This window comes from Gopherus flavomarginatus, chromosome 3 (assembly GCF_025201925.1).
Source record: "Gopherus flavomarginatus isolate rGopFla2 chromosome 3, rGopFla2.mat.asm, whole genome shotgun sequence".
Lineage (NCBI taxonomy): Eukaryota > Metazoa > Chordata > Testudines > Testudinidae > Gopherus > Gopherus flavomarginatus.
The window spans coordinates 288,640,430-288,665,879 of record NC_066619.1 but is presented as its reverse complement, the minus strand read 5'-3'; the positions used below and the strand labels follow the sequence as shown (position 1 = coordinate 288,665,879).

General features: G+C 52.0%; 1 protein-coding gene and 1 long non-coding RNA gene across 2 annotated transcripts in view; one reads left to right on the top strand and one right to left on the bottom strand.

Moving 5' to 3' along the window:
* Nucleotides 1-25,450, top strand: part of M1AP (meiosis 1 associated protein) — a 67,071-nt gene extending 41,621 nt beyond the window's left edge. Inside the window, exons 5-10 of the mRNA XM_050946086.1 lie at nt 3,325-3,498; nt 8,706-8,856; nt 11,978-12,119; nt 18,062-18,268; nt 23,045-23,203; nt 24,076-25,450. Of these exons, the coding sequence (XP_050802043.1) occupies nt 3,325-3,498; nt 8,706-8,856; nt 11,978-12,119; nt 18,062-18,268; nt 23,045-23,203; nt 24,076-24,222 (980 nt within the window). The 3' untranslated portion in view covers nt 24,223-25,450. The remainder of the gene's footprint in view (nt 1-3,324; nt 3,499-8,705; nt 8,857-11,977; nt 12,120-18,061; nt 18,269-23,044; nt 23,204-24,075) is intronic.
* Nucleotides 1,003-24,142, bottom strand: LOC127047651 (uncharacterized). Its single transcript, XR_007773436.1, has 3 exons — nt 24,056-24,142; nt 8,551-8,637; nt 1,003-2,632 (listed from the first exon to the last, which is right to left on the bottom strand). It is a non-coding gene; the product is annotated as an uncharacterized LOC127047651 (long non-coding RNA).

The window sequence follows — 25,450 nt, the reverse complement described above, 5'->3', positions numbered from 1 at the left end:
TAGCCCAGGGAGTTGTAGCTGTCACATAGCTGTACCATGAGGCACTCTAGACAGCTGCAGTCCACAGGGCCCTGGGCTGGAACCCGGAGTAGAGGGCGGGCCCGGGTTCCCCTCAAACCTCACAACTCCTGATCAAACACAGGAGGAATTGACCTGGACTGTGACTTCTACCAGAGGGGAAGGTCTCTGGGCTGTTTCCCGACCCACAGGGTGAATCTTTGAGGCAAGCAAACCACCAGTAAGTGCAGGACCCACCAAGCAGTGGTGAGCTGGAGCCGGTTCCCACCAGTTTGCAGGAACCGGTTGTTAAATTTAGAAGCCCTTATAGAACCCATTGTTCCAGGACAACCGGTTCTAAAAGAGCTTTTAAATTTAACAAAAGCTCAGGCAGCTGTCCACCCAGCCCCCGGCTTCAGCTCACGTCCCCCTCCTCCCATGAACGCTCTGCCCTCCTTCTCCTCCCCGTTTCCTGCTTCCCGTGAATCAGATGTTCACGGGAAGCCTGAAACAAGCAGCAGGCAGGTAAGCTGGGGGGGGGGGGGTACGAGGAGGGCTCCAGGGAGGAATGGCATGACCCAGTCTGGCTTCGGCTGAGCGGCTACCTCCGGCCGAGCGCCCCAGCTCGGTCCTGGCCAAGCACCCCGCAGCTCCGGCCTGGTCCGGGCCCCATGGTGCTGGTCCCAGCCGAGCGGCTCTGGCCTGGCCCGGGGAGTCGGGGCCCGCAGCACCGGTTCTGGCCGAGCCGCTCCAGACAGTGTGGTAAGGGGGCAGGGAGCAGGTGTTGGAAGAGGGCAGGGGAGTTTGGTGGGTTGTGTGGGGGTGGATGGGGTGGTCAGAGGGCAGAGAACAGGGGGACTGAATGGGGTCTCGGGACAGTCAGGAAGGAGCAGGGGTTGGATGGGGCAGTGGGGGGCAGTCAGGGACAGAGAGAAGGGGTGGCTGGATGGGGCAGGGATCCCAGGGGGCAATTAGGAATGAGAGGAGGGGTTGGATGGGGCAGCAGGGGACAGGGAAGGGGGGTGGATGGGGCATCAAGGAACATGGGGAGTTGGATGGGGCATGACCCCCTCGTGGGGTGAGGAGGAGGGAACCTGTTGTTAATATTTTGGCAGCTCATCACTGCCACCAAGGTAGAGGAGGAACTTTGTCACAATACAGAGAACATGAAAAGGTGGAAGTTGCCAAACCAACAGCTTCACTTTTGTTTCTACTGCCTGTCCCTCCCTTCTCACATTTATCTCCAGACTTCTTCTCCTTGTCCAGATCTATTCCACCCCCAATTATCTTCTCTTCATTGAACTTTTTGAAACTTTGCACTTTTAGAGAGAGGTAAGGGATTGACTCTGTGTACACAAACTGGCAGAGGGACAATAGGGTTAAGGTCTGTTATTTCTCACCTCTATCTATATTTATTTATTTAAAAACATTTTTGCTGTTAACAAGCATGTTATCTCTGGAGAGAGAAATCCATACAGTTTTAAGAAATGCAAAACTAAGCATCTCTGATGGTGTCTTCTAGACTGAGCACTGAGTCCCATTGGGTAGATAGAAAGATTAACCTAAATAATCTATACAGAAGCCCCTGGAACTCCATAAAATTGGGTCCCTAATCCATGAACTATTGGATTCACAAAACTTTCTTAAACATTACATGAATATATTGTCTCATACTATAGAATTAGAATTTATAATCCCTATTCCATGATGAGGAATCTTTGAGCTATAATGTATCTTAATTAAAACTATCTTTAGATAAGTTTTGTCCTCAAAAAGCATTTTATCAAAAAAATCCCATTTTTTATTTTTTTAAAATCATTGATTTTTATCCACCCCGCCATGGTGAGCCAGGGCAGTGAGAGGAGCCTTGTGTTGTGCCACCAGAGAAATCCTTGGTGTCTGACTTTGCTGGAGTTGAGTCAAGTAGCTCCCTGGATAGTGCTCCGCGCTGGAAGCAAGTATATCTCAGGCTCTGCCATACATGCTGCTGCAGTTCCTGTAGAGTTTCCATGCAGATGAGTGGAATGTGTACAGTATTTAGTCTAACCATTTAGTTTGAGGCACAGTTGAAGAACTGTCTCTCGGAGTTCAGAATTCTGCGCATTTCTCTACTGAATCCAAGTATCAGATTATCCCTTCTTATAAAGTGGGCAGACTGAGACTGCATGCTAACTGGCTAATGGTGATTTCAACCAAGCAGTTATGGGACAAATACTGCCTGGCTTGAAACTACCATTGATGGGCAGTATAGGAGGACTATGACCAGCATTAGTCAGGAAGACCTAAGTTCTAATTTCAGCTCTGTCATTGACTCTATAAAACCCTTTGCAATTTTCTGCCTCAGTTTCCCCATCTGTAAAACAGGGCAATGATACCTACTCTCCTTAGGAGTTGTGAGGCTGAGCCAGGGTCTACTTTAAAACTCCCAGTTCTATCCCATGAACTTACTACCTGCATGTGTTTTTACCTTTGCCTTGAACACTGTTTTTTTGCCATGTAAAATATCCCAGGCTGGTATGGTGAAGGCCCTTGTAACCAGAAGTGTAGAGGCATACATGTGCATAAGCAGCATGGCCTAGGGGAGCACTCCTTGTGTTCAGGCATGGACTCCTCTTGCTGCAGCTGTTGGGCTTCCCTGCAAGAAAGAGAAGCTGGTACTGAAGCCATTGTGGCAAGCGAAGAGGAGTGGGTTGAGTGCAAATGGGGTGTGTGAAGAGGTGCTGGGCAGGGTAACCCTTCTGAGCAGGAGCCACTGCTCATTAGTGAAGAAAAGAGGGGTGAGTGGAGCCCCACTCTAGGAGTGCAAGGCTGCTGTCTCCTGAAGCTCCTCGGTGGGGATGCTAAAATGGCCAAGACGTGCTCAGATATCCTTGTTTAACGCTGATGGTGAGCTGCATCACTTGGGGTACAGAGAACCAGTAAACTAAAATAAGTGGGCCACATTCGCTCCTCAGTTACACCCCGTAGCCCCTACTCCTCAGCAAGCCCCTCTGTCTAATGGGGAGAATGTCCCCTCCCCAGGAGACTAAATGAACAGATGGCTTGAGAGGATTGAGAACCTTTGATGGAAGGTGCCATTTAAGTACAAACAAACCGGGAGTAAGGAAAGTATATGAGCCATTGAGACACCAACACACCTGCTCAGAGTGGCCACAGATGGCTTGTACGGTTCTGAGGCCTCTTCCCAACTGGGAGAGCCTTGGGGACTGTCCTAGTATAATTTTGACAAACATCTGTCTGAGGCGGTGTAGGTATACTTGGTCCTGCCTCAGCACAGGGGGATGGTCCCTTCCAGCCCTAAATTTCTATGATTCTCTCCTTCTACAGACAGTGCGATCCTGGGGATGGATATTGACCTTCAGACCATAGAGAATGACGTTGTCAGCTTGGAGACTTTCTTTAAAACCTGGCTTCATGATCATGGCACAGACAGAGAGCAGCTCCATCTCCTCCTTCCTTCAGGAGACTTCCGTCACTTCACTGCCCCCAGGACAAGTCTAAGTATTTCATCTTCTCTCCCTCTCAGCTGTGACCCGCTGACTCTCACTGGCCCACAGATCATGCAGGCCTGGGGCACAGTCACCACCCAGCAAAGTGACAGAGTCAAGCATTCTATTGTTGGCTGCAGCTAATACCATAGTTGAAGCTGAAAAAGGCAATTGATTTAGACTGCCCCATTTTCAGGTGCCATCATCATGCATCTCCATTGGGACTGAAGTGTCTCAGGTCTGATTCTCAGTTACACCAGACTCCTTTACATTCTAGCACCATAGAGGTGCCTTGATGTGAATGTCCATTTACACCACCTCGGCAGCCCAAAATGCGCCTTATTACAGTGTAAAGGAGCCTTAGTGTAGCAGAGAATCACATCCTCATGAGGAAATATTTTAGAAAATGTGACCCAAGTTGGTTCCGCTGGTTTTTAAAAACATAAGAACGGCCAGACTGGGTCAGACCAATGGTCCATCTAGCCCAGGACCCTGTCTTCTGACAATGGGCAATACCAGACCTTCAAGGAGAGTGTACAGAACAGGGCACTTGGCGGGATGCACCCGTCTTCCCTTCCTGGCTTCTGGCAGTCAGAGGTTTAGGGTCACCCTGAGCATGGCTCTGCATCTCTGACCATCCTGGCTAGTAGCCACTGATGAACCTCTCCTCCATGAATTTATCTAGTTTTTTTTTGAACCCAGCTATACTTTTGGCCTTCACAACATCATAGAATCATAGGACTGGAAGGCACCTCAAGAGGTCATTTATTCTAGTCCCATGAACTCATGGCAGGACAAGGTATTATCTAGACTATCCCATGGCAACAAGTTCCTCAGGTTGACCATGCATTGTGTGAAGAAGTACTTCCTTTTGTTTGTGTTAAACCTGCTACCTATTAATTTTATCAGGTGACCCCTAGTTCTTGTATTGTGGGGAAGGGTAAATAACCCTTCACTATTCACTTTTTCCACGCCTTTCATGATTTTATAGATGATTTATGTTTGACAGTGATAGAAATAACACTTCCTGTGCTGATATATTATGCTTAGTGGGGGCCAGAGCAGCATGTAAATAGGTGTCCTCTTACAAAATGGTTCAATCTGTTCATATAGTACTGAAGTAATTGTCAGATGGTTGAAATTTGGAGCTATCAGAAGTTACGTATTAGTGGGAGTACAAAGTAAAGTCAGTAAGGAAAACGCTATTTTCCTTACTGGTTTCACTTCAGTCTCTCAATGCCATCCACAACACCATGGGCAGCCCTCCCCTTAATATCCACCACCCACCCTCAAGAGGTTCTTCTTCGAGTAATTGTTCACATCGATTCCAATTAGGTATGCTCACGCCAAGTGCACAGTTGTCGGAAACGTCTTCCCTTAATCACTCCCTGGAGCAGCCCCCTCATGGCGCTCAGTATATGACCCTGCCAACCCGATCCCCTTTCAGTTCCTTCTTAACGTCCGTGGTGGTGTTGGAACTGCACTAGCTTGCTTGCCTTCAAGTCTTCCTTTAGCCATTCTTAGTTCTTTAAAAATGTTCTTTATTTTCTTGTTTTACTTATTGTTAGTAGTATAGATAGTGAGTGGATCATTTTCCCCTCACCTCACCTTGGGCTCCAGGGCATGCCTCAGGCCCAAGGATTTAAATCTTGTGATCTATACAAGAAACCTATGCCCATCAGTGACCCTCAACTCGTGCTTGAGGTGTCTAGGGGAGGTGCACCAGTCCAAGCGCTGCAAGGCTTTCAGGCCTAGAACTAGGAAGGAACATGACTTCTGTTTGAAACAACTACTAATGGGAGTTGCACTCTGTCCTGCAGCACCCAGCCGCCAAGCCCTGGGCCCAAGCTCAGTGCGGAGCACCCTGGCATCGGTCTGCGAACCAGTACCGAGAAAGAACTCTAGTGCTAGAGACCTTCGGTACCAAAGATCCCCAGCACTGCAGCACCGTGCGGCGCCCCAGCACTGGTCGACATCCCCAGTGCCCCGGCACCACAGCACCGTGCAGCGCCTCAGCACCGGTGGACATCCCCAGTGCCCCTTAAGTGCCATACGAAGGCCGACAGAGGGCGCTCTCCTCAGAGATGCCCCAGGGGAGGGACTTAACTTCCAAACAGCAAGACCCCGTGCTGTCGACTCTGGCGATCCAGTCGGCACCATTGAGTCTGGCATCAAGTGACTCTCCAGCGGAGCTCGACTTGGTGCAGGAGTTGGAAGCCACCTCCATCCCATATACTTTCGAGGCAAACCAGCAATGCTAAGGCCATCTTCCTCTCCAGATCGGCATCATTCATGGTCTACTTCACGCCTGGCATCAGTCCCCGTACGTGACAGTAAGATGCAGGGAGCACATCGCTCAGGATCTCTGGCACCGGGGAATCAGCACCAGTCACAATTGCCCTTCATCAGCTGGCACCGTGATACGGCACTGGAACATAGGAGCGGCTCCCAAGCACCGGTCTAAGTCACGGGAAAACTGGCACTGTTCATCTACCTGGTTGTCACGGCACCGATCTCTGACTTCCTCCTCTCAGCACCAATCGCCAGTGCAGGGATCCTCAGGACCACTGTGGTCGTCGCCCTCAGATTCTGAGGATGGCCTCTACTACACACAGCATAGTAGGCACAGGTTGGACAAGCACGGGAGACACGCTCCTTCATCCTGGCAACCTCAATGGCCACCTGCTGCACAATGGCCTTTCTGGGCTTACCATCAGGCCCAGAACACCCCTTCCAGGGTTTCTAAATCGGTTGCACCGGGACATCAACAGGCACGGTCACTGGTGGACAGAACCATCCCTCCTAGGACAGAGGTGGATCTATCCAGACCACCCCCGCATACTACAGAGAGCACATTAGAACCGGCACCAGATCCATCCACATCCAAGGTCCCGTCAGACCACATTGAACCACTTGGCACATGGTGAGCCATGATGACCATGTACCTCCACTGGCCTCTTCATCTTCACCTGATGAAGCGTTGGCCAGGGTGTCAACTTCAGGTCCTCCGCCCATCAATCACAGGGCCCACCAGGACCTACTCTGCTACATTGCCTGTAATATGGGCCTACAGGTGGAGGAAGTCATTGAGCCAGAGAACCCGATGGTGGACATTCTTACATTGGAGGGCCCTTCCAGAGTGGTGTTGCCAGTAATTAAGACTATTGGCAACAATTATAGTGCTTTGTGGCAGACTCCAGCCTCCATTCCACAGACTGCCAGGGATATGGAAAGAAAATGCTTCGTTCCCTCTTAGGGTTATGAATTTTTGTTCTCCCACCCACACACTTGCTCCCTTGTGGTCTCTACAGTGAATGAGAAGGAGCAGCAGGGACAACAAGCACCAGCTCCTAAGGCCAAAAAGGCCAAATGGATGGACCTCTTTGGCAGAAAAATTTATGCCACAGGGTCTCTACAGCTGAGATAGCTAACCAGCAAGGTATCCTCAGCAGGTATCATTTTAACTTGTGGGACTCCATGTCAAAATAAGGAGTTACTGCCCACTGAGTCAAAGGCTGAGTTCTCAGCTCTGGTTGAGGAGGGGAAGGCAGTTGCCAGGATATCCCTGCAGGCCTCACTTGACTCGGCTGACTCCGCTGCATATACCATCACCTCGCGGATGGTCATGAGGAGAACAGCTTGGCTCCAAGCATCCGGGCTTCCCCCGAAGTTCAGCAGACCCTGCAGGACCTTCCCTCTGATGGAGGGGGTGTTTTCGGATCAGACAGATTCAAGGCTTCACAGCCTTAAGAATTCCAGGGCAATGATGAAATCTCTGGGGATGCACAGACCTGCTACCCAGAGAAAGCCTCAGCCTGTGCAACAGCAGAGGCAATACCAACCCCAACTGAGGCAGGATACTTACTGCCAGAGGGGCAGGAATTCCAGGCATTGGCCTTCCAGCCCTCCCTCAGACCAAGGGCAGAGCCCGACCAAGCCATCCTTGGGACGCAAGCAAGGGTTTTGAAGGGACACCAGAGGACGGTGTACCAACCATGATTACAGATCCTTCCCCCCATTTTTTGAAATGTCTATCCCACTTCTACCATGCATGGTCCCATATAACATCAGACTGCTGGGCTCTTCACACAGTAGAAGTGAGATATTCTCTCCAATTCTACTCCTCTCCACCCTCCCATCCCCCTTCCCTGTCCCTCTTCAGGGACCCCTCTCACGAGCAACTCCTTATCCAGGAGGTGCAGGCGCTCCTTGCCACAGGAGCAGTGGAGGAGGTTCCTCAGGAGCTAAGGGGCAAGGGATTCTATCCCTGTTATTTCCTAATTCCCAAGGCAAAGGGGGAGTCTCAGAACCATCTTAGACCTGCGAGGACTCAATGAGTTCATGGTAAAGTTCAAGTTCCACATGGTCTCCCTGAGCACAATTATCCCTTCCCTGGATGTGGGGGACTAGTACGCTGCCCTCGACATGAAAGGTGCATACTTCCACATAGCCATCTGGCCACCCCACAGACACTTCCTGAGGTTCATTGTCAACCACATACATTATCAACAGCCCCCCAGGTCTTCACCAAGTGTATGTCAGTCATCGCAGCCTCTCTCTGAGAGAGACAGATGCAAGTGTACTCCTACTTAGACAATTGGCTTCTGTGAGGGTGCTCCAGGGAGCAGGTGGAGTCCCACATCCAGTTAGTCAGAGACCCCTTCCAGAGCCTGGGTCCCTTCCTCAATGTAGACAAATCGATGCTGTCACCTACCCAGTGACTAGAATTCATTGGGGCTGTACTGGAATCGGTTCAGGCAAGAGCCATCCTGCCACAACCCAGATTCCAAACATTGTCTCAAGCAGGACAAGGTCTTGCTCTTTGTTTCCCCCTTCTATGTGAATGACTTATGAAGAGAGACTGACTAGAGAGGTGACACTGTTTAGTGGCCTGCTCCTGGGATGAGGAGCCAAGTGCTCCTGAGTTCTAATCTGAGCTCTGCTGCTGGCACACTGTGCCTTTTATTGAGCTGACTCAGCAGTCCATCCATTTTCAGGAAATCATTTCTGCACATGCCTAAAAATGTCTTCTCTGTTTAAAATGGGGGTAATTATTTTTACCTACCTTGTGAGGGAGCAGGGATCGTTCATTAGCTAGACAGTGTTGTCCTTGTGTCCCATACTTCGGTTTCATTGTTCGCTGTGTAGTTGCCTGTCAGTAAACAATATTATGTTATTAGTTGTTATATTTCCAGTCATCTTTGCCAAATCTCTTTGTAGCATGTGTGAAATGTGATATTCAGGAGAGACTGCTTAGCCCAGCTCTGCTTCCTGGGGCAGCTGATGTCACAGTAAGAACAGATGATGTCAACACACCATACCAGATGGCAGCCTCTCCAGCTACAACACTGTATAAACTCAGAGTCATAAAGTACGTAATGCACAATCCCTTTCTGCAAGAGGTGCAGAGTTTGTTTAAACGAGGAGTCCTTGTTTTTGCTGATACAGACTTAACACGGCTACCACTCTGAAATCTGTCACCATGCAAGAGTTTGTTTAGTTTCTCACCGTTATGAACACCACAGCATGTCAGCTATTGGGGAATTAATGTTACACTGAAACCTCATTAGCGTGTCACTCGGCAGGAGTATGATGAGTAGAGTTCTAAAGGCAAGGAACAGGTCCTGACATTACTAGACTGTATCTCTGCATATCTATCTGGGAACACCATCCTACTAGCTGCCTTCTGCTGACTATCACATCTGCTCAGAGCTGAAGCAAGGTCACAGAGCAGTGATGGTGCATCCTTCAGCAACCTGCTGACAGGGACTGTTAGTGAGAAACCCCACAGATTAAAAACGAGGACTTGTGGCACTTTAGAGACTAACAAATTTATTTGGGCACACAAGCTTATGCCCAAATAAATATGTTAGTCTCTAAGGCGCCACAAGTACTCCCCGTTGTTTTTGCTGATACAGACTAACATGGCTCCCACTCTGAAACGTCCCACAGATTAAGTGAATGGAACAATCATCTCCCTGTGATGCAAGATGCAACCAGCCGCACAGCATGACACCATGCACAGCAGTATCAGGATGCTTCTGCACTGTCACTGGGTGGTGGTGTAAAAACCAAAGTGTTCATTGCACCACAAGACATGCCAGGTAGCACACAGCCCAGCTTCCAGAACAACAGAAATCCCAAGCACAGCCACAATCCAGCAGTAGTTAAAGCCCAGAGAGATGAGGCTGTCCAAGACCCTACCTGCACTTCCCACAGATCCTACCTCCCAGTGCCACACTCAGGCATGCCCCCTCACCTCCTTCTCCCTGCTGTCTTCCCTATCCTTGCCCGAGGGAGGGGTTTGTATTTTAAAGTCCTCAGACTCCTCCCATCTCCTAGCAGGCTTTGCCATAAAGGGAGACAGCCAGGCCCTCCCTTCCCCCACTCTGACAGGAGCCTCACATGGCTTGCTCCTACTGTGCCCCATGTCCTGAATCCAGCCTTCAGGTAAGAAACAATACTGCCCGAGATCTACTCCCATTCCCTGACACCTGGTGGTACTTTGTGGTACTGAGGAAAGGGGAGCTCTGAGCCCCAATCATGGGGTTCTCCATCATAAATAGGGAGTAGGAGTGTAGATTACTATTGAGCTCTGATTTGTTCTTCAGAGGCCTTTTCCTCACTCCCCAGTGACAGCTTGTCCTGTAGCGCATGGCATGGGAAAACTGAATCTCAGGAGACAAGCGGGGAGACAAAAAACCACAGAAGGAAAGAGATGCAAGAAACAACAGGAGGATGGGCTATTTGTACAAAACAATGTCGCCAGGTGGCCCATCTCTGGCTTCTCCCTCCCTCTCCAGAGTTCAACTCACACTGTTCATTTACCAAAGAATCCTGTGGCACCTTATAGACTAACAGATCCAGACTAACACGGCTACCCCTCTGATACTTGTTCATTTACCTGCATTGAAAAGATGGAGTCACGTTATGAGCAAGCTGCATCTGACAAAGTGGGTATTCACCCACGAAAGCTCATGCTCCAAAACGTCTGTTAGTCTATAAGGTGCCACAAGACCCTTTGCTGCTTTTACAGATCCAGACTAACATGGCTACCCCTCTGATACTAATCTTGTCACGCACTCTTAGGTTACGGACTGAACAGGCTGAAGCCAAATGCTTTTTGAGAGCCAGAGCTCCCCCTAGTGACTGGAGCTTAGCAAATGACGATGCCGTGACATCATTCTGCAAAGGAAAAATTAGCAATTAGCATAGGAGGACACCAGACAAGCAGATACTTGAGGCAGTTATTCTACCACCAGGTACAATAGCAGGAAAAACTCCCAGCTGTAAATGTAGTACAGATACTTTGTCAGGCTTTCCAGGGCGGAATCATGGCCCCCAGCCCCTGTTGCAAATGAGTTAGTAGCTGGTCCCACATACAGTTTGGCCCTGAACAGTCCAGTGTCTGTGTGACATGGTGATGGGAAAGCTACAAATATCTGAATAAGGCAGTGCTATTTTTCTCACGCCTCCAAGTCAAACTTACACTTCTCCTTCCCATCAGGCAGTTGTTCCAGTAATAATAATTAATAATGATAATAATAGAGACAGGTTCTTTTCTGTGGCTTGTGCATAGAAGGGATTTTATTTAATTAATGAACAGCTTTGTATGCAATGATTTTACAATCCCTCCCAGTCACCTTTGTATAAATTTGTGATTATACCAAAGATTCATTAAAAAATACTTAGAACATGTATACAACTGTACATGTACAAAGCACTTACACATATCGACTAAACAACCCTTTCCAACCACCCATGAGGCTATAGAGAGAATACTTCAGACACCACTAAAAAGCAGCAACCTCTGGGGTGAGATACAGCAGCTGTTTAATAGCACACAACATCAGAGTTTAGGATGGAAAGTGAAGGAGAATCATGATCCAGCTGAAATTGATTAGGAAAAAATGTCATTGCCTGAGCTGGGATGTGTCTGGGACACATGAGTGATTAGTATTTACAGTTCATACAAAAGAGGGCACTATCAGTCACATAGTGTGAGGTACTTGATTCTGTGCTGACCAGATAGAATAGCAAATCCTGCCTTCGTGCAGCAGCTCAGTTTTACTCTGAGCTCTCCCAGCAAAGTAGTGAGCAGACCCAGCAGGATCACGGCAGATGGTGGTATGACTGCTGGTACCAAGGACTGGGGGTTGGATTCCCCCATCCACCCGCAGCAGTGTGTATTTAGGGCACTGGGTGTGGGTTGGGTCCCCTCCAGGAAGGTGAGTGTTTAAATCACTGGCACCAGGTGTGGGTTGGATACCCCCACCTCCAGTGAATGTTTAGGCCATTGGCACCAGGTATGGGTTGGATTCTCCACACACACACACACCCCAGTGTGTCTTTAGGGCACTGGCACCAGGCATGGGTGGGATCCCAGACCCTGCACCACCACCACACCCCAGGAGTAAGTGTTTAACAATCAGTTTCTTTTGCTATGGGTTGAGCACAGACAGTCTTCACCAGGTTGCCCTTTGTTTTTGCAGGGCTCTGAAGGCTGAAGGGGTTTGTGAGTCAGCGCTGTTTGGGCTTCCCTTCATCATTAAACCTACGAGTTGTTGGCAGCTGGATTGGGATGAGCTGGAGATGAACCAGCACAACTTCCATGCTCTGTGTCACAGCTTGCTGGTGAGTGCAAGCAAGCTGCGGTCTGCATGGGATCTGTGACTGGGGAAAAGGCAGGCATCAGTCTGGGGGGAAAGAGTCCAGCCTGCTCCAGGAGAGCTGTCCCAAGGACCTGCAGCTTCTGTGTTTAGTCCACAGCTGTGCCTGAGAGTTCTTCCAGCAGATGCACTGGAGCTATTCTACAGCAGATGGCCAGAGACAGAGGGCTCTTCAGACTAGCAGACAGGTATCACAAGTACCAATGGCTGGAAGCTGAAGATGACAAATCCAGACTTGAAATAAGACACACATTTTTAACAGGGTGTAATTTCAGAAAGGGGGGGAAAGTGATCCAGGCACCTATTATTGTGACCTCAATAGTATGCAAGGTTTTAGAACAAATTTTGAAGGAAAGAATATTTAAAGACATGAAGGTAAATGGAAAATAGGATGAAATGCAGCTAGATCATGCCAGACTAACCTGATATCTTTCTTTGATAAGATAACTGATTTCTTAGACAAGATAAAAGCCGTAGATCTAATCTATCTGAACTTCAGAAAACCTTTTGATACAGTGCCACATGAGAAATTATTAGTTAAGGTAGAGAAGATGGTAACGAGTACAGGAATTGTAAGGTGGGCAAGAAGCTGGAGGAAAGGGAAATGACCACAGGCTGGAGGGACATCACTAGTGGAGTTCCTCAAGGACTGGACTTGGGACCGAAGCTGATGTAATATTTTCATTAATGAGATTGGTACAATAGGCAGGAGTGTACTAATGAACCATAGAAATGTAGGGCTGGAAGGGACCTACAGAAGTCATCAAATCCAGCCCACTGTACAGAGATAGGACCGAGTAACCCTAGACCAGCATTTCTCAAATGCAGATACCGTGGCCGCATGTGGCCACCAGGAACTTTTCTTGTGGCCACAGCCTCCTGGGTGGTGATTGGGGGGGGTGGAGGGACAAAGTAGCGACACCTCCCCATCCCTGTTGCTGCTGGATGCCCCAGCTTGGTGTTGGTTGCTGGGGCCACCAGCAGGGGTTGAGCCCTGTCCCCCTCTGGAGACATCTGGGGCACAACACTGGAGGAGCAGGCAGCAGGTGAGTTCCCCACCTTCCCATGGATGGTGGGGCTCAAGCTTTGGGCTTCTGGGGTGGCAGGACAGAAGGCTCTGTCCGCAGGACTTCAAGCTCCAGCCCTTTGCTGCCTCCTCTAGCCTCCCACTATCCCCTCCCATCGCCTCTGGCCCCCACTACCTCCCCTGACACCCCCATCCAGGGCTTAATTTGTCCCCAGGATTTCCTGGGCTGGGTAAGTCTGCTGTGAAAAGTGATACCTGTTAACATCACTTTTCATAGATTTTAAGGCCAGAAGGTACCATTGCGGTCATCTAGGCTGATCTCCTGTATAACTCAGGCCATAGACCTTCCTCAAAATAATTCCTAGAGCAAATCTTTTAGAAAAACATCCAATCTTGATGGAAAAGATGGGGGAGAATCCATCACAATTCTTGGTAAATTGTTCCAGTGGTTAAAAATTTACACCTCAGTTCCAGTCTGAATTTGTCTAGCTTCAACTTTCAGCCATTGAATCGTGTCATACCTGTGTCTTCTAGGTTTAAGAGGCCATTATTAAATGTCGGAGAAAAACTCAGTTCTCGCTTTTTGTTTGGGTGCAGCAAAATCAAATACTTTATATTAACTCCAGAAATTGCAATAGAGGGAGGGAGTGCCCTAGGACACTGGGTCACCCCAGTCCCGGACAGGTCTCTCAACAGGTAAACAATTACAGCAAGCATTTATACCTTTGTTACAGACAATAACAAGCAATAATACAGACAATAATGAGCAACAGCTGCATTTTGTTTATACATAGGCTATCCTGCTATCTTATTTGCCCCATGTTGGGCGCCAGTCTACGTATTTAATTATCAGTGCAAGGTCGTGATAACTTCTCACACAATTCTTTCCTACTCGCCCCACACAATCCTCGCTTCTACAAATCTCACGTCATTAGGGTTACAATTAGCCTAACTCTTGCTAACAGACTGACATGCATTAAGATCCTCTACAAATCCTTGTCAATTCTTTCCCTTCTTCCACATAAATATTTGTTCCCCGTGTAGATACTTGCAGACTGTGATCAAGTCACCCCTTAACCTGCTCTTTGTTAAGCTAAATAGATTGAGGTCCTTGAGTCTATCACTACAAAGCATGTTTTCTAATCCTTTCATCAGTCTTGGGGCTCTTCTCTGAACCTTCTCTCATTTATCAACATCCTTCTTCAATTGTGGACACCAGAACTGGAAAACAATATTACATCAGTGGTTGCATCAGTGCCATATACTGAGGTAAAATAACCTCGCTACCCCTACTCACGATTCCACTGTTTATGCATCCCATATTGAATAGTACTGGACCCAGGACTGACTCTTTTGGGAACCCACTAGATACAGCCTTCCTGTTTGACAGCAAACCACTAATAACTGCTCTTGGGGTATGGTCTTTTAATTAGTTGTGCACACATCCTATAGTAATTCATCTAAACCACATTTCCCTAGTTTGCTTATGAGAATGTCATGAGGACTGTGTCAAAAGCTTCACTGAAATGAAGATCTACCGCATCTTCTGCTTCCCCCTATCCACTACGCCTAGTGAACTTTGATGATGACACAAAGTTGGGAGGCATTGTCAACACAGAGGAGGACAGCAATATCATTTAGGAAGAAATGGATGACCTTGGAACTGGAGTAACAGTAATGGGATTAAATGTAGTAATACAAACTGTGAAGTCATGCTGCACTTAGGGACTAGAAGGAATTTCTGCTATAAGATGGGGACTGATCAGGTGAAAACAACAAAGGAGGAGAATGACTAATGCACCCAAGTCTATCATAAGAGATGGATGGCAGGAGAGAGATCACTTGATCATTACCTGTTCGGTTCACTACCTCTGGGGCAGCTGGCACTGGCCACTGTCAGTAGACAGGATACTGGGCTGGATGGACCTTTGGTCTGACCCAGTATGGTTGTTCTTATGTTCTATGTTCTTACGTTATATTCTTATAAGATGACTATGATCCACCAATGTGATGCAGCCATTAAAAAAGGCAAAGAGAACTCCTAGGATGTATGAGGTGAGATATTTCCAGTAGAGATGAGGAAACATTAATCCCATTGTACAAAGCACTGTAAAAACCTCATCCAGAATATTGTGTACAGTTCTGGTCATGCATGTTCAAGAAGATGAAATCAAACTGCAGCATGTGCAGAGAAGAGCTAGTAGGATGTGTAGGGGAATGGTGGGCTGTTTTGTGAGAGAAGACTAAAAGAGCTTGCCTTGTACAGTCTAGCAAAATGAAGCCTGAGAAGGGAAATGCCTGTTCTCTATAAATCCATCAGGGGCTTAACTGCAGAGAGGGAAAAGAGCTATTGAAGCTAAAGCACAGTGTTAGCAAAGAATAAATGGGGATAGATGGCTGAGAGTAAATTTGGGATGGAAATTAGAAGATTTCTAATCCTCAGAGGAGGGAGGTTCTGGAACCGTCTCCCAGTAGGAGTAGTGGGGACAAGAAACAAAACTAGTTTTAAGATGGATCTTGATAAGTTTATAAAACAGACTGTATGATGTGGCTTCCTGACTTCAGTGCCCCAGGGGATCCCTTTCACTCCTATGTTCTCAATTAATCACTGGAACATAAGAACAGCCAGACTGGGTCAGACCAAAGGTCCATCTAGCCCAGTATCATGTCTCCCAACAGTGGCCAATGCCAGGTGTTTCAGAGGTAATGAACAGAACCAGGGGGGGCAGGTTTGTATAATTTCTGGTGGTGCCCAGAATGGGTCCAAGTCCTGCCCACCCACACACACACACACACACACACCTGCCTAAGGCTCTGGGAGGGAGTTTGGGTGCAGGAGGGGTTTGGGATGCAGGCTCTGGGAGAGAGTTTGGGTGCGGGAGGGGTGTAGGCTCTGGGAGGGAGTTTGAGTGCTAGGTGCAGGCTCTGGGCTGGGACAGGGGGTTGTGGTGCAGGAGGGGGTTCGGGAAGACGTTTGAGGTGCTAAGTGCAGGCTCTGGGCTAGGACAGAGGGTTGAGGTGTGGGAGGGGGTGCAGGGCGTGGGGCTGGGCCAGGAATGAGTTTGGGGTACAGCAGGCAGGCTGCTCCAGGGCTGGGGAGGGGAGTCAGAGAGGACTCCCCCCAGCCCTCTCCCTGCTGGCAGCAGCGAGCTCCGGGGAGGGAGCCCTCCCCGGTCCCCCCAGCATTACACTCACCCAAGCCCCACCAGGCTGCTGCTCAGGAGGTCCAGCCAGGATAAGCTCCCCTCCCCTCAGAGTCGCCTGCCAAGCGGGGGGCTGCCATGCACTTCCTCCCTCCACAGGCACAGCCGCCGCCTCAGCCTGCCCCCAGCACCACTCCTTTGCAGCCGTCAACAGCTGGCGAGGAAGCGCAGCGTGGAACTGCAGGGGGCAGCAGCCCGCTGCCCAGCGCAGGCAGGGACGTTTTGGGGGTGTGTGCAGGGGCGGCAGGTGGGGCTGAGGGAGAGACCTGACCCCGAACATTGGTGGAGCCGGGCCCCCAGACTCTGAATTTGCTGGAGCCTGGGCACCATGGACCCATACAATTCGCTGCCCCTGAGCAAAACAGGTAATTATCAAGGGATCCATCCCATCGCCCATTACCAGCTTACCAACGGCTGCAGTAGATTCTCCATCACTGGAAACTTTCAATCCAGCTTGGATGTTTTTCTAAAAGATCTGCCTAGTTCACCTAGGAATTAATTCAGGGAAATCTTTTGGTCTGTGCTATGCAGGAAGTCAGACTACATGTTGAAAGTTATTTCCTCTGGCCTTGGAATCTGAATGAAGCAGTAAAAAGCAGAGTTCCGGATCCAAGCCTGGGGAGCAGGGTCTCTCTTCCAGTTGCTATACAATTCAACAGCAGGGCTATTTTCAACAGTCAGTCTGGGTGATGGAGCCTGTTACAACCTGGCCCGATACCACTCAGTATGGTCACCAGGTAGTGGGTAGACGCAATCACTTGGTCCCACATGCTTCTAAGCCAATTGGGTCAGGACAGAGTCTAACCTCTGTTACTAGACCTGGGACTATACTGCACATTCCGGGGCTCAGACCTCTCTTGTCTGAGATCCTCCTTTGGGACATGGGGCACCACTGCCCACTCGCCCTAGACCATTAAAACAGTGTCGGGAACCAGCCAAGCCCTCCTACTTGCTTACACACACTTCCCTGGAGCGTCACTCAGGCTGTGGTGATGCTGGGCTTCTATTTTAACCCCTGCAGAAACAGTGCGGCAGGAAAGCAAGGAACACAGGCTTAGTAAAGGGATTTCTTGACCACAGAAACTTTACTCTGAAAGTCCTCAAAAGTTACAAATCTTTGGAAACAAAACAAAAAGTCCTGAGACACCCCTTCTCCTGCTCTCAGCTCACCCCTGAGTCTGGAGTTCATCCCTTCTGCCCTCTCTCTCCTTTCCCCCTTCTTAACTGTGGTGATGGCCAGCCCCCCCTGCCCAGAGCAGAACCCCCTCTTACGTAGCCTGTTCCATTGCCATGTGAACCATAGGGATGCTCCAGCCTCTTCCCAAGTACTAGGCCCATCTGTACCAATGTTCCATTGGTTCTTAGGGGTTGGGCTGCAGATGAGCAACAGAGTCATTAGTGGCTCCAGATTGTAGCCTTGTTGGCTTCTCTGTGATAGTCCTTCAAGGCAATGGCAAGCCCCTTCCAGAAAGGGCGGTGTCTCAAAAGCAATGCAATAAGTCGCACCCAGGCAACTTTAGAGTTGAGTTCAGCACCTAACACAAAATGGAGTTCATAATCTGACACAGATCTATTCGACTCTGCTACAGAGCCCCTCAGCCCCTGCAATGAGCTGGTGCTAAGGGAGGCTGCCAACCCTGTTTCACTGACAGAATTACTTCTGGCTTTTGATTTCAGAAGAGGGACTGGATGCTTTTGGCCAAACGTGAGCCACAAAGTGTGAGTCCAAGCTGGAGAATCACCGTGAATTCCTACTATGTCATCATCCCCTCTGACTCCTTCACGCTGCTCGTCAAAGCCATTGCAGTCAGAGAACTCCTGCTGCCATGCAACATCCCAGCCCTCCCTGCTGACCTTCCAGAGACAGCACTCAGCACCATAGAGGCAAGTGACGAATGGCTGCACACAAGTTTAGATAAAGAGGCAGTGCAGGTTCTGCAAGTACAGGATACCAGCTGACTAGCAGGGAATGGTACATCCAGACAAGACATGTCACCTATGTGCAAGACGTGTTGGGTGGGGCCCTATCCCTCTATTGCCTTGGAGTGCAAGGTCCTCACACCCTCTCACTTGCATTGCAGGTGCAGGCCTATTGACATGAATAGGATTAGCATAAATAAGTCATTCCCCCCATACTCTTCCTCCCCTCATGGGTTCAGGCTCTTGCATTTTCCCAATACATGTCTGGAAGCAGAGCTTTGCTTGTATTCCTGCTCTGCTTCCGGTGCATAGAATAGCTGGGAAACCCAGGGCCCTGCTCTTGTGGCCTGGCAGGTGAGCGAAGGAGGAAATGGTTATCTAATGTTTTGGTTAGTTTCAGCTAGGAGCATCCAGGGCCCTCAGCAGGATTTAGAAAGGCAGCCAGTCTGAGCAGCAGAGCTTTTCCAGACCAGTGGAGAAGCCCTTTCTGAAAACTGTAAAGACCTGTGTATGAGAGGAGACAGACGGAGAGACCTGTGTCCGAACACCCACGTGTGAGGACAGAGAGCAGAGGGGCCTGTGTCTGAACACCTGTGTGTGAGGGGAGCCAGAGAGGTCTTTGTCTGAACACCCATGCGTGTTTGGAGCCAGAGAGACTTGTGTCTGAACGCCACTCTGAGTGGAGATGGAGAGGCCTGTGTCTGAATACCTGCGTGCATGAGGGGAGACAGCCAGAGGCCTGCATCTGCACACCCATGTGTGAGGGCAGAGAGAAGGAGAGGACAGTGTCTGAACACCTGTAAGTGAGGGGAGCAGGAGAGATCTTTGCCTGAACACCCGTGTGAGAGGGAAGCTGGAGAGGTCAGTGTCTGAATATCCGTGTGTGAGGGATCCAGAAAGGATTGTGTCTGACAGAGTGACCAGGAGACTGGTTTTCAACCAAAACACTTGGTCAAAAAGCAGTTGACTGTCCAGTTGGCGGCTCTCTGCTAGCCTCAGCATGGCTCCTGGCAAGCCTCCAGCATGTTCCCCCATGGCCAATGGGAGCTGCAGGGGCAGTGCCTACGGATGGGGCAGTGCGTGGAGTCGCCTGTCCGCACCTCCATGTAGGAGGCAGAGGGGGGACATACCGCTGCTTCCAGGGGCTACTTGAGGTAAGCATCGCTTGGAGCCTGTACTCCTGAGCCCGCCCTCCCCCACATCCCAGCACCCCTGCCCTGATTCCCATCCCGCACTCTGCACCCCTCGATCCCAATTCAGTGCACCCTCCTGCATCCCAAACTCCTCATCCTCAGCCCCACCCCAGAGCCCACACCCCCATCTGGAGTTCTCACCCCCACCCCCATACCCTAACCCCCTGTCCCAGCTCTGATCATGCTCCTGCCCTCTGAATCCCTTGGTTCCTGCCTGGAGCACCCTCTACACCCCATACCCCTCATCCCGAGCCCCACCCAGCATCTGCACCCCTCAGATAGAGTCCTCACCCCCCTCAAACCTTAACCCCCTTCTCCAGCCCTGTGCCCTCTCCCATGCTCGGAACCCCTCAGCCCCAGCCCAGAGCCCCCTCCTGCACCTCAAATCCTTCATTCCCAGCCCCACACCAGAGCCCGTACCCCCAGCTGGAGCCCTGACCCCCCCGCATCCCAACCCTGTGCCCCAGCCCAGAGCTCCGTTCCACACCCTGAACTCTTTATTTCTGGCCCCACCCCAGAACTCACACCTCCAGTCCAGAGCCCATATATCCTCCCACACCCCAACCCCCTGCTTCAGCCCAGAGCCCCCTCCCATACTCCAAACCTCTCAGCTCCACACCTCACCCCAGAGCCCTCTCCTGCACCCAAACCCCTCATCCCTGGCCCCACCCCAAAGCCCTCACCCCAGCCGGAGCCCTCACCCCCCCTCCCACACCCCAACCCCCTGAGCCCGCTGATAAAATGAGCAAGTGAGTGAAGGTGGGGAGAGTGAGCAACAAAGGGAGAGGGGGGATAGAGTGAGCAGGGGCGGGGCCTCAGAGAAGGGGCAGGGCATGGGCGAGGCCTCAGAGGTCAAGGGTGTTCAGTTTTGTGCAAATAGAAAGTTGGCAAGTGGCAACCCTAGTGTCTGAACCACGCGTGTGCGAGGGGAGCCGGAGAGGCCAGCGTCTGAACCACGCGTGTGCGAGGGGAGCCGGAGAGGCCAGCGTCTGAACCACGCGTGTGCGAGGGGAGCCGGAGAGGCCAGCGTCTGAACCACGCGTGTGCGAGGGGAGCCGGAGAGGCCAGCGTCTGAACCACGCGTGTGCGAGGGGAGCCGGAGAGGCCAGCGTCTGAACCACCCTCGTGCGAGGAGAGCCGGAGAGGCCAGTGTCTGAACCACCCTCGTGCGAGGAGAGCCGGAGAGGCCAGTGTCTGAACCACCCTCGTGCGAGGAGAGCCGGAGAGGCCAGTGTCTAAACCACGCATGTGCGAGGGGAGCCAGAGAGGCCAGCGTCTGAACCACGCGTGTGCGAGGGGAGCCAGAGAGGCCAGCGTCTGAACCATGCGTGTGCGAGGGGAGCCAGAGAGGCCAGTGTCTGAACCACGCGTGTGTGAGGGGAGACAGCTGGAGATGCCTGTGCCTGAACACTTGGTCTGTCACTCCTCACATGCACACACGAGAGGCCTGTGTCTGAACTCCTGTGTGCAGTGGCGTAGCCAGGTTCTAAGTGCAGGGGGAGCAAACATAAAAAAGGTGCTCCCCCTTGGCTCCTCCTCTGGCCACTCCACGCCCCCCCTGCTGGCTCCTCCGGCCACGCTGCAGCCATGCTGTGTACCCCCTCGGAGGAGCTTGGTCCCGGAGGTAGCTAGGCCAACCTGTTTCAAGCCTACCCCAGGCCTTGCTCTTGAGCATTACTGCCCGGCTGGCTATCTACTCCTCGCCGCCTGCTATGCTGCGCTCAACTCACAGCTCCAGCAGCGCTACCACGGCTGGCTAGCGTATATTATTCACTGTAATTCTCCTCCTTGCTGGTCAGGTTAGCCCCTGTGTTTCCCTCATTCAGGCTGGGGACTCTCTGGGGCAGGACGCCTTGGTGAGGGCCCTGCGTAAACCTCTCGTCCAGTATCCATCGCATAGCGCAGGCAGGTGAAGAGTGAATGGGTCACAGCAGACGTAGCCCGGTGGCAGGAACGCGGGACAGGTCCCCCAGCAGAGCGCACCAAGAGCTGAAAACAGGCGCGTCTCCCAGTCTCTGCCATTATTCCTCCCTCTCCGATGGGCTCTCCTGGGGCACCACCGACCCCTCCACACCCTCACAGGAGGGGCTCGGTCTGCTCCACCCAGCTTCCATGCAGGAGAGGCCCCAGCCTGACGTGGCGCTCGCAGCTGCTTCCTATGCCCGGGAAGCGCCCCTCAGAACGTGGCCAAGGAGCCTGAAGCACTCCAAACCGTGCAGGCCTCGTCAAGTCCCCCTCCACTCATTTTAAATGCTGCACCACAGCCTCCAACGGCCAATCCCGCACCCGGCACGTGCTGCCACTGCCGCCTCACCTTCCTCCACCAGGCCACCGCGGAGTTAGAGGTACGGATTGGCCCCAACTGCGCCTGCGCTCCGGATAGTGTCACTATGTTCCCCTTCCCCTGCTGCACATGCACCTCGGTGTCCCCGCTGCTGCCTTCCCTCCTGGATCATGTGCCACCACGAGTCCTCTGAGCCTCTCCCCTGTCCCTCCGCAGGGAAGCGGAAGTGCTTCCACTGGACATGATGGGACAGGAGGGAAGTGGCCCAATCGGGATCAAGCCAGCATGGGGTGGCCATGATGATGGAGGCGAGAAGGCGCCGGAGCCGGTAGGAAGGTTGAGAGAGAGGAGACCTCAGAGCGGCCCCCTAGGGAAAGGAGCAGATCCCCGCCCTCCAGTGCTGGGAGCCCTGTTCCAGTACCAGGGCCAGGCCCCCTGCGGGTGGCACTGCTCAGGTGGCACTTTGCACCCCACCGCCCAGATTGCTGGAGCAGCAGCACCTGTGCCTAGGCAGCGGAAGCACCTCCTCCCATCCCTCACTTTCTTCTCCCACACTCCGAGCCGGGCGCCCTGCTGCAGCCCCTCCAGGCCGTGAAGCCGCTAGCACTCTGCCTAGTGCCGGAATGTCTTGAGCTGCCACCACAGCAGCTTCCCCGCTCCCACCGTCAAGCTGAGCCGCACCGCACAGGGACCCAGAGCTCCGGCAGCTGCCTCCCAGACACCCCGCTCACTGGCTCGCCCGCCGCTGACCTCACTGGAATCGCTCATGCCCACCGCCGGCCTCACCTGGGGGTTCTTTATTATAGGGGTGCCTGCTGGCGCCATGGTAACCCCTAATTAAGGCGCCGCTTTTGAAAAATGTGCTGAGGGGAAGCGGCTGCTTCCCCTGCACTCCGCTAGCTACACTACTGCCTGTGTGTCATGCTTGCTCAGGGACAGCAGGCATGGTTACCAGGCCCAAAGGCAGAGACACATGCTCACAGGGGAAGTGACATCTGGCTTATACTAAGTACAAGCCGCTATCCATGTGGGGCGAGGGAAGGCCCAGATAAGGATCAGACCTGCACAATTTCCATCAGCTACTGTGGTGGACCTGTTGGGTCCCTCTCTGCCCGGAATGACTGGAAGGAGTGCACGTCATTCAAGCGGGGAAGGAAGGTAAAAATCCTCACATCCATTTTCTGCCACCTCAGAGCAGGAAGCTGGATGCTGGGCACTCACGTGCTACCAGCTGGGACCTGTGTGTCACTTCTCTCTGAACAGAGTGCCTTGAACAATCTGGAAGTAGAACCTAGATACAACCCCCTCCATGTGAAAAGCAATCTCTACAAATACCTGGTGAGCGAGTTCTCCAGACCCCAGTACCGGCAGCAGGCCCAGCCCAAGGAGCATCACCCAGGAGAGCGGCATCACTCCAGACAGGTACAGGTCTTGCCCACTGGTTGGCTTGGGGAAACCCTACTCTGCCTGAGCACTGACCAAGCAGCTGAGGTGCTGAAGGCCCTGAGCAGACATTATGCTGGGAAGGAGGTGGAAACAGGCAGAAGATATGCGCAGGGCCGCCTGCTGCTCTGGGGTGATACGCAGGTCCCTCAGTCAGCTCTCACAGGTGCACTAAGCACATGCTCACAGTAGCTTGTGACTAAGGGGTGTGGCAGCTTCCCCTCTGCCAGTAGTTCTCAAACTTTTGTACTGGTGACCCCTTTCACTGAGCAAGCCTCTGGGTGTGCAGGGCCACACAGAGTGGGGGGGGGCAAGTGGGGCAATTTGACCCAGGCCCCACAGGGGCCCCCACGAGAGTTTTTCAGGGCCCCTGGAGCGGGGTCCTTCACTGGCTCTGGGGGCCCCGGAAAACATTCATGGGGTCCAAGTCCCCATAGCTTCTTCCACTCTGGGTCTCTGGCGGCAGTTTGGCGGCAGGGGGGTCCTTCCACTCCAGAACCCGCCGCCGAAGTGCCCCGAAGACCCGTGGCGGGGGGGTCCTTCCACCCCGGGACCTGCTGCCGAAGTGCTGAGTCTTCGGTGACAATTTGGCGGCAGGAAGACCCCAGGCCCCCTGAATCCTCTGGGCGGCCCTGTGAGTGCGACCCCTCTTATAAATTAAAAACACTTTTTAATATATTTAAACACCATTATAAATGCTGGAGGCAAAGCAGGATTTGGGGTGGAGGCTGACAGCTCACGACCCCCATGTAATAATCTCACAACCCCCTGAGGGGTCCTGACCCCCAGTCTGAGAACCCCTGCCCTGAGCCCTCCGGAGACAGTACTCACTGTGTGTTCCTGCGTTACAGCACCTGAGCAAAGCCAAGGCCACGGTAGCTCCCCTTCCTCTGGCTCCCCCGCCGCCCAAAGCATTCCGATCATCTGCTGCAAGGAAGGACGCCTGTGAGCTTGCTCTCTTCTCCAATGAAGACAGTGAATTCCTGGGGAGCATGTAATGACAAGGGCCTTTCTCTATTACAAGCCCAAGTATTGTGAGACCCCCCACCCACACACGCCGTCCTACCCCGGCGCACACGCACAGCAGGCCCCCACGCACACATTCATATCACTAGGCACTCACAGCTCAGCCTGTTGCTGGCCCCAATGCTTGCCAAGCACCACACGTGCCAGCACAGGACAAGGTCAGGCATGTGCTGGGCCTGCTTGGCCTTGCTGTGAAAGATGCTTCCCACCGTTCAGTTTCTTGTTATTCTACAGTTTTGTTAGTTGCTGAGACAGTCCCCAGGGAGCCTGCTCCCCATGGACCCCTCTCTTGCCATGACACCCATTGCTACCCCACACAGCACCTCCCATTCATGTCAGTGCAGCACACCACGTAGCCTCATTGGATGGGTTCTGAGAACAAGCATGCACATGCTGGCATAATCCCGAAGCCCAAGGACCAGGATTTGCATGCTAATGCGGGGAAGAGATCTTGGGGCGAGCGGTGACCACAGGCCTCCATGCAAGGACCTTGGCGCATGCAGAGGTGCTCGCCAGAGGCAGCTTGGGGACTACTCCCTGCACAAGCTGCAATGCCAAGCAGCTGTAGCCCTGCCCGAGCAGGCTCCTTGAGCTGGGTTACAAGTTATATCTGAGGTCCCCTGAGTCCCAGGGCAGCCCCACACCTCCCCCCAGTGGCACACAGCCAATTGCAGGTTACTCAACACACCGCCATGATCCCCATGTCTTACACCACGGTCTCCAGGAGTCAGCAGCAGAGACTGGCAGTTCCCTGGGCTAGAACCCCTGCTCCCAGGCCACTCCAGCTGGGAAAGATCCTTCTCTCTGTGCCTCTCTGAGTCCGCTGGGGCTGGGCTGCAGATGGACAGTGATGGAACCACAGCTTACTGTGGTCAGCTCCCTGCACAGAATTCTGGCTACAGGGCCAAAGGGATGGCGTGGGATTTCCCTGACACCTTCTCCCCAGTACACAACTAGGGGCTCGTCCACCAGAATTTCAGCTCAGGTGCCAGTTAGCAGTTCCCGGCAAAAGCAGATGCTAGGGAGACAGTAACTCCCTGGCCTAGCACAGAGCTGGCCAGAGCTTTGTGTTTATTGGACTTTAGGATAGTTTCCAATTAGGGCATCACTGGGGTTCCTTGCATGACCATCTGAGCACCCAGGAGCAGTCAGAGCGCTGTGTACAGGCCAGAGCAAGTCTGAGCCTCCACACTTTTATGG